General features: G+C 41.4%; 1 protein-coding gene across 1 annotated transcript in view; it reads left to right on the top strand.

The window, feature by feature from the left end:
• CHMP5 (charged multivesicular body protein 5) overlaps nt 1-9,490 on the top strand; it is a 16,519-nt gene extending 7,029 nt beyond the window's left edge. Inside the window, exons 4-8 of the mRNA XM_024200519.2 lie at nt 931-1,024; nt 1,106-1,177; nt 3,240-3,348; nt 7,790-7,902; nt 8,460-9,490. Coding sequence (XP_024056287.2) covers nt 931-1,024; nt 1,106-1,177; nt 3,240-3,348; nt 7,790-7,902; nt 8,460-8,510 — 439 coding nt within the window. The 3' untranslated portion in view covers nt 8,511-9,490. The remainder of the gene's footprint in view (nt 1-930; nt 1,025-1,105; nt 1,178-3,239; nt 3,349-7,789; nt 7,903-8,459) is intronic.
• The last annotated feature ends 6 nt before the right edge of the window (nt 9,491-9,496 follow it).

Genomic DNA, 9,496 nt, shown 5'->3' with positions numbered 1-9,496 from the left:
TGTGTGTTTCACTCTATGCATCTGAAGAAGTGAGCTGTAGCCCACGAAAGCTTATGCTGAAATAAATTTGTTAGACTCTAAGGTGCCACAAGTACTCCTGTTCTTTTTCCAGTGGGATAGTGTGCATTCATCATCATCTTCAGTTTCCACAGGGGATGTTTGCAGGTCTATTGTGTCTCCTCCCTCCATTCGTGCTGCCTTGTAGAGTGCCAGGCTACATTAACAACAATGTGTTAACCCTTGAGGGCTCAGCCCGGTGCTAGTTCATCATTTAGCAGTAAGGCATTCCCTGGGAAATATCCCACCCTCCGACTCCTCCACCTCAACCAAGCTTCACAATCATCATTGCTGTATACAGTATTAAATTGTTTGTTTAAAACTTATACTGTATGTATGTATGTGATATGTCTTTTGTCTGTCGGAAAAAATTCCCTGGAACCTAACCCCCACTATTTACATTAATTCTTATGGGGAAATTGGATTCACTTAATTCATCGTTTTGCTTAAAGTTGCATTTTTCAGGAACATAACTACAACGTTAAGCGAGGAGTTACTGTAATGCACTCATCCCAAATTTGTCGTCAAAACCTTTATATCACAACAAAGCACACTATATAAACCTGTGTAAACATGGGCATGCCTGGTTTCCAACCATCTAAGCAAAAGTTTAATTCTGCATTCAGAAATAGCTTTATCAAGTAACAGACATCAATACATAGTCATGTTCAATGGCCCCTAGAACAAAATTAAAATGACTATTACTGAACACTGTTTACAAATAAGTAAAGAGCAAAGGTTGCCTTCTATTTTTGTTTCCAAGTTTGAAAAGTGCTATTTCTCTCAGGTATCTTCCAAATTTAATTAGGGTTACTTACAAATTGTATGATCTACAGTAATGTTTTAAACACAGCATTTGTAATACTTTAACAGGTATGAACAACAGCGGGATAATCTGTCACAGCAGTCTTTTAATATGGAACAAGCCAATTACACCATCCAATCACTGAAAGACACAAAGACAACGGTATCAGTATATTCATTTCAAGTTTGCTTTATTTATAAGTGCTGCAGTAGATACAAGCATCTTGTCTGACTCTCTTTCTAGGTTGATGCTATGAAACTGGGGGTGAAAGAAATGAAGAAGGCTTACAAGCAAGTCAAAATTGATCACATTGAGGTGAGCATTTGTACTGCTTACTACTAAACTATCCAAATATACTGTTAAAATGCTCAATAGTGACTATTACTGTGCACACAAAGTTTATTTGGAATTAAACATTCATTGCCTAAACCAGAGAGAACAGTGAAAATGAGCTAACTGCACAACTGATTGCTTCAGTCAGAAATGAGCAGCTCTACAGCTTTTGTTAAAGATGAAACTGATCTGATTTTCTATACACTGCTAAACCTGATCATGTGGATTTTTAATTCCTCTGACTGCACAACCCAGCACTTGGCTTTCAATTCATCTAACTGAGTTATCCCACTGGAACTACTTCTCTGCTCCAGCCACTTTTTCCTCCCAAACTTTATGATGATCTGCTCTGGTTATGTACTCCTTCCACTTTTGCTTCCTAATGTTCTTCCATGTTACCTTTGTTTCTTCCCTCCTTCCAAATCGGTTCACCATGTTCCCAACCTCTCCTCCTGGTACCTCCTGAAAACACAATTCCAAGAGGTCTACAAGGCTTAGTCCTTCCCTAAGAAGTTTTTTACTAAATAACTATGACTTTGCCCCAAAAATAAAAGTGCAAAGGTTAAAACACATTCTAAACGTGACTGCTACATCATTTTATGGGTGTATTCTATCACCGTTTCTTTGTTTATGCACAGTGTCTACATTGCAAGCCCTTTGGGGGCAATGCTTGTTGTCTTACCTGCATAAGCATTTAGTGTAAGATTTACACTAAAATCTGTATTTTTTTTTTTTAATTGATTGACTTCATCATGGCACAACTCAAGTTAGTCCTCATTCTTTAGAACACCCAGATAAGCTTCTGGCTTCCTCAAATTTCTGTACTTGAGGTTTATTCTTTTTAGGCCTCCCAATTAGTGTTTTCATAAGTGTTAGTTACAAATATGGATATATCCTTAGCACTGAGCATAAATGTGTCTATAGCTTTCAATTTTGGGTCTCTTCTTCCATGTCTATAAATTGTTAAAAACCCAAGTGTCTGGGCTGAAAATATTGATAAAACAAGAGTTTGATATACAATACTGTACTTGGAATTGTGGAAAAGACTTCATTGTCTTCTAGCTAGACAATCATCCTGATGTGGAACTACTTCCATCTTCTCAACTCTGTTATGAAATATAATAATGCTTTGGATTGTCCCATAATGTCACTGGGCTGATCACTTTGTGTATGGCTTTTAATATCTGACCAGATGTAGCATTTTCTGTGGGAACAGCCATTCCCAAGTCTACTGGTTTTTGGTGTGTTTTGTGAAATCCTATTTAATCACATTTCCCCATTCTTCCTATCCATATTGGTTCTGTCACTTCACTCTTTCAACTACTTCTGATCCCGCCTCCCCCTTCATCAGTGGCATGAGTTTCACAGCTAACATTCCTGCTCTGATCTCTCATGCTTTAAATGTCCTTTCAGCCCATTCTAGATGCTTCTGACCCCATTCTAGAATGTCCTGCCATCTAATATAGTTTTGCCATTGGTTTTGACTGGCTTCATTTGCAGTCTTGGAAGTGTAATGTCTGTTTTAGTATGCAAAGAATCTATTAAGCATGCTAGGAGACTTTTATCATTTGATATGAATATAAGTGAGGAAAAAATGGTCCCTGCACTTCCACACTAGAGTTCAGTGTATGAAATTTAAAAAAAATCGAGTTTAGTTTTGCTTTTTAGTATGTGCCTCATATCTTCCTTGTGCAAGCTAACACTAGATTCTAGTTTTTTAAAAGTCTTTTAAATTCACTCTGGAGAAGTATAAAACAACCTGCTACGTTCAGAGATTTTGGTGCCAGTTCCCCTCCCTCTGTTCTAGTCCATATATTTATTTATATATTTTTTTAACCGCTGAGAACCCGGAGGGTTACACCAAGTGCATAATTAACACAATATTCTAGTCTTATAACAGGATTTATAAATTAAAATGACTCAGCAGAGTAGCTTATTCTGCAACATTAGCTCCTGAATCACTTCTGAATTTCAGTGTATAGTTATAGTTGAATCAGCTTGTAACTGTGCAATTGGGACAAGTTTAACTTTGTTACTACTACAGGACATACAAGACCAATTGGAGGATATGATGGAAGAAGCCAGTGAAATCCAGGACGCACTGGGTCGTAGTTATGGAACACCAGAGATTGACGAAGATGATTTGGAAGCAGGTTAGTGAGTATAGGGAGATTCAGTGGTACTTTTAGTTTCTGCAAGAGTACAATTTCTTAGGGTTCTCCCCCCCGCCCCCCCTCCCCCCAGAAATTAGTAGATAGCTGATTATTTTTAACTCGGAAGTTGCACAGGCAAAAGCACAAGTTAATATATTAAATAATTGACATTTATAGAATTTTGTGGTTACTGAAGAAAAAAATCTTTTCTGCGGGGTTAATTCTAGTTTCTCGCTAGTGCTTTTCTGTATCACTAATTGTCTTGTTAAGTAACATCAATTTGTTTGGCTCAGATATAGATGGTTGTTGCTTCTTTATTGGAGCAGCTTCCCTCTCCCTCAGCTTTCTGAATATGAATCCTTCCTGCATTGTCAGATGTTGCTTAGTGCACAAACAATGCTCCACCATCCCTGTCTATCCTGGGCTGCTATTTGCATGTCCTCTTTGTTGTGAAGCCCCATAAGTTTTCCTTTTCGGAGTAGTATTTGATGGAGGGATTCTGTCAGTTGGCTCTGTGGCGGGATCCCAGGAGAGGATGCCCAGGCTGCATCCCGAAGTGATCAGTGAGGAGACATTCCTGTACTCCCACTATTCCTTCCCCAGTTTCCTCCTCTGGGCCCTCCCCTTCCCCCCCAAGACACATTTCTCTGTGCTCCCTAGGAAGGGGTCTGTCCCTTGTTCATCTGCAAAACTCTGCCAGCTAACAACTGGGACAGTTTCCTTAGCCATTGAGAACACCTCTCCTGCCCCTGATCTTGAGGGCATGTTGCCTTCTGCTGGAAAGGAGCTAATCTCAGCCCCTCCCATACTTGGAAGCATGTGGCTTCTCTGTGTTAGAGTCATGGGAATCCTCATCTGAGATTCCATGCCCCTTCTTTGGGCTCTCCTCTGGGACACATTTATCTATGCTCCCTAGAGCTGGGTCTATCTCTGGTTCAGCTGCAACTTGCTGGCAGCTAACAACCTGGACAGTTTTCTCCCGGGCAGGCACTATACCCCCATCCCTTCCTGATGTGGTATTGCCTCCAGCTGCAGTGCAGGAACTGGTCTCAACCAGCCTCCCACCTGGAAGCATGTGGCTTCTCCCTGCTGCAGAAGAATCAAGGAGACTCTCTCCCATTCTCTCAGCAGTTCCTGAGACCTTTCCCTTTCCCTCGGGGGTTCCAACATAAAACTCCCTCCTGCTGCAGGCAAATATTTTAATCCGAGCTACACGGAAAAAATCATTACCAAGAAGCAGGTCGACTAGGAGGTGTTCCATTACCCCCACAGTCAAAACACTTTCCAAACCTTCCCATGCCACATGTGCTAGTTTAGCTAGTGGTACGAGGAATCTGTTTTCACCCACCCCCACAATCTCTGCCATTTGGCCAGGTAACATAATGGCCTTTTGGACCCCACACTGCTTAGCCAGAGAGATCTGGGCCCCTGTATCCCTCTGCCTCAAGCATTCCTTGCCATTAATTTGGACAACCTGAACATGCTCCATATTTGGTTCTGCAGAGGCTAATCTCACAAAACCAATATGATAGGTTTTGATTGCCTAGGGGGTTTCTGTGTTGAGGACAGCAAAACTACATGAGCTATTGGTTGCCTGCTTCCTCCTAGCATAGGGCGTTTATTCCTCAAACGATCAGTGGAATTGCACTGATAGCACCTTTTGGGCTCTTCTATTTTTACAGGAGATTTGGGATGAGGGTTAGAGGAATGGTTTTGGGGAGGTGAGTACCCAGCCTCCCAGCCACCCTTCCTCTTGCTAGGGATAAGCTTTAAACACCTCTTTCAGTGGTTTGTTTTCAATAGATGCCTGGGTCTGTTCAAAGGCATCCGCTAGAGATGCCATCTCATCCACAGACTTTACATTTTTGTCCCATCAACACTGCTTTACATCAGCCTTGCATATGCCTAGGAAATGCTCTTGAGCCACAAGATCAAACATTCCCTCAAAGCTGGTAACACCTTTGCCCCTCACCCACTTTCCCATCACATCTTTCATTTTGTTCAGATGTTCCCCATTACTCATACCAATATCCCTCTTAACTCTGTATGTTTCAGGGGTAATCTGAAACCTTTACAAAATAGTGTTTTTAAATTTACAATAGTCTAAAGCAGTGGTTCCCAAACTTGTTCCACCACTTGTGCAGGGAAAGCCCATGGCGGGCCGGGCCGGTTTGTGTACCAGCCGTGTCCGCAGGTTCGGCCGATCGCGGCTCACACTGGCAGCGGTTCGCTGCTCCAGGCCAATGGGAGCTGCTGGAAGCGGCGCGGGCTGAGGGACATAGTGGCCGCCGCTTCCAGCAGCTCCCATTGGCCTGGAGAAGCGAACCACGGCCAGTGTGAGCCACTATCGGCCGAACCTGCAGACGCGGTAGGTACACAAACCGGCCCGGCCCGCCAGGGGCTTTCCCTGCACTAGTGGTGGAACAAGTTTGGGAACCACTGGTCTAAAGCATCCTCAATGGGCATTTCATTAAATACATTCAGAGCTTTACTAATTAATTTTGCAATCAGGGTAGGAACTCTCTTGGCATCAGGGATTTCATGCACTGCATGCAGCCTTTCAAATGTGGTCAGATATTCAGTAATATCATCTGCCTCATTGTATGCAGGACATAAATGGTCCCAATTGTGGATTTTTGGTGTGATGGGAATTGCTGGGATTGGTGGGTTCTGGTTCTGCTTCTCTAGCAGGTTCAGTTGGTGTTTTTGCTCCCGCTCTTTCTTTTTCCTCTCACTCCTTTTCTCTTTCCTCCTGCTTTTCCTTTATCTCCAGTTCTTTCAGTTCCAATAATCTCTGGTTCTCCCTTTCCTTTTCTGCAACCTGCAGCCTAAAAAGCTCCAACTTCGCAATCACTTCACTGCTTTTAGTCATTTTCCTGCTTTTCGCTCCCTACTTCCAAACAGAAAATAACAAACTGGTAGCTTCCTCCTGACTGTCCTTAGCCACCACACTTAAAGGCTCACTTAAAATCTTTACACCAGTGTATGAAATGCAAATCTCCCTGATACAACAAGCTGTGTATTTCACCCTACTCGCTGCACCACTGGAACGGGATCCCCCTGGGGTGAAGTCTGGGACTGTGGGACCACTGTTCCCCCTTAACTCTCTCTAGTCTGGGGTGTCTCTCACAATGCCTTGCTAGTACCAGCAGCAAAGCCCTCCAGGTGCTGTTATTGCTCAGCACAACTCCTCCTCCTCCCTCCCCCCCACAGCTAGATTGCATGAATTCTCCCAGAGCCACTCATGAATCACACAGGGAAAGGCACCAGCCAAATCCCCCCAGCTCCCAGCACTGTACCTCAGAAATAGACCGTCTTGAGGTGCTCAAGATGGTCAGTGCAAATGTATGTATTGGTTTACCACTTCATCAATGGAAAGTAGATATACACCAGCCTTTGCAAAACCTGAGCAGATTTACCACACACTTCAGGCAGACTCACTGGTAAAGATAAATAGTAAAACAAATTTACTGGCTACAAAAGATAGCTTTTAAGTGATATTAAGTGATGGGCAAAAAGTCAGTTACTTACCAAAAGAAAAGAAAATGTAAGCACGTAGTCTAAACTCTCAATCCTATTAGACTGGTCAACAACTAGACTAAGCAGTTTTTTCCTCACCCCACTGATGATGTAGTTAATAGTACACAGATTTCACTCTTGAAATCTGGGCCAGTCCCCTCAGTTGGAGTCTTCTGAGTGTCCTTGTTGCTTGCAGCGTAGGTGGGTGAAGGCGAAAGGCCAAGCATGAGACCCCTGTGTTTGATTTTATATCCTCAATCCATGTGCTTGTAGAACACAAGTCCAGGCATGTCTGGGCATTGCTGAGTCTCCAGGCAAGGTTGAGCAATTCTCCTGGTGTGGTCTCATGCATGCGAGTCATTGAATTGTAGCTCCCTTGCTGGACAATGGTGGTTGATGGGTTGGTTGATACCCTGCCTGGGTATTGGTTACTTTCCTTGCTGTTGCCTCTGGGGAGCTAATATCTGGCTGATTCCCCAATTTACATTGTTTTAGTGACAACTATACAACAAAATTCTCATAACTTCATATGCATTAATGATATACATATATGGATAGAGAAATAGAAAGAGAAATATACATATATGGATAGAGACTTTCAGCAGATCATAACCTTTCCCCTGATACCTTACAAGGCATGTGTTATATGCAAGATCACCATTTTATAAAAATGAGAAATATGGGGGTTACTCCAAGGTACAAAATGTCACAGCCCCTTTTGCGTGTTCCTCTAGCTGCCTTATGGCACGTCCACCAAGGCAGATGCTCTGGTTTTGTTCTTAACACATCCCCCAGTAACTTCCTTTACATGTATTTTTTTTTCCTTGCCAAAGAAATCCCTTGCTTAATTTAACATCACTGTGATCGATCAGTCCTTCAGCCCTCGTATAGCTGTAACGTATGTAATGTAATTCAATTTCAGAACTGGATGCCTTAGGTGATGAGCTATTAGTTGATGAGGACAGTTCCTATTTAGATGAAGCTGCATCTGCTCCAGCAATTCCAGAAGGCACTCCTACTGACGCAAAAAACAAGGTGGGCCTTTTCCCCTCTCATTTAATAAATGTACAGTAAAACTTGTTTTAATCAGTCACTCATGACACTGATAAAGCTGTTGCTTAATGGAAAGCCTTAAAGGTGGAGCAGAATTGTGCTTAGCATGTTTGGAGATGCTTAGGGTAGTCTCTTGTATAGATTTCACTTGTATGCTTTGGGAGGCCAACTTTACTGTACAAACTAATGTTGTCTTTCTGCTGTAAAAATCTATTTCCCCAGAAGGTACTGACTGTAGTTAGTTGAAAGGGCTGTCATAGTGTACTTAGCATTTTTACATGTTTTTTTTTCAAACAAATCTAAACCAGCATTTTCCATGTTCTTTCAACGTTTTTCACGTGGCTTTTGTATGTAAGCATATGTCAGCAGATTGATGTTCAATTTTCACTTTTTTGGACTATAATAAAATGGATAAGTGAGGTCGGCTACAGAAAATACTGATGCCCCTATTTGGTCTTGTAACTCCAAACTATAAAGTAATCTTAAAGGTTGTATACCTAATTGATTAAACTATATTTTTTTTCTTTTTTTCCCCATAGGATGGTGTATTGGTGGATGAATTTGGACTGCCACAGATCCCTGCTACATAAACATGCATTTTTAGAGCACATTGGAAATGGCAAGTTACTTCTTACAAATCAAATCAGCAAAACATTTTTTGAAATCCTGGAAAACTTGCTTTTTCAGTATAACCTTAATATCACTACATCTTAAAATGCAATATGAATGGCTGGTGGTGTTTCCTTTCTTGGAAGAAAGTTGATATACTACTGACTTTTCTATTGAGGAGAAAAATTGGCACAATTTCCTTCAGTGGATGCATTCAGTCTACTAGGTTTTGATTATCCAGTGTTTTATGGAAGAAGTAGTACATGAAAAATAGTGGTGGCTGTTAATAGTTGAGCTTTGTCTTGATTTGATTTGTATTATATTTCTGTTTTCTGAAACAAACTAAGGCTATGTGGCTGCTTACCTTCTGTAAGATAGCTTCCTTATTACTTACTGTACTGATTTAATAACAAATGGATGCATTTTTAAGAATACTTCAGTTCTGAGACTTGATATTGTATTTGTAACTCTTAATTACAGCTGTAACAAATAAATATATACAAAGGTTATCTTTAACCTTATGTATTCCATTTTGACATAAAAGTTTATACCATAGAGTAGCTTATCCTCTTGTGTGGTGTTTTTGGTAGCAGTTTTAACCTGTCCCTTGTTTTCATCATTCAGCATTTGAGCATGGGCCCTCCCTTAACATGCTTGGTCTAAAGCTGGAGGTTGGTCATGATCCTCAAATTTCTCCACCCTTTCATACAGCTCCCTTTTAATAACAATCAAAATAACATTTCTGTAAGGACATTGCTACTGCTGTGCTTCTCCTCTTGTCGTGAGTCAGGGCATTACAGCTTTCTCTGACCACTATTGCTCTGTAGATTGTCTAGCAAAAAGTGGTTATAGAACAAATGGCCATCTCCCTTTCTTTGGACCCATTGGCCAGAAGAGTGAGAGTACTCTCCAACTCAAATCTCTTCTACTGAAGATTGTATTGCCAAGTCTTGTAGCAGACTCTCTT

Source organism: Terrapene carolina, unplaced genomic scaffold (assembly GCF_002925995.2).
Source record: "Terrapene carolina triunguis isolate 2854851 unplaced genomic scaffold, T_m_triunguis-2.0 Scaffold183, whole genome shotgun sequence".
Lineage (NCBI taxonomy): Eukaryota > Metazoa > Chordata > Testudines > Emydidae > Terrapene > Terrapene triunguis.
This window is presented reverse-complemented; position numbering and strand designations above follow the sequence as displayed.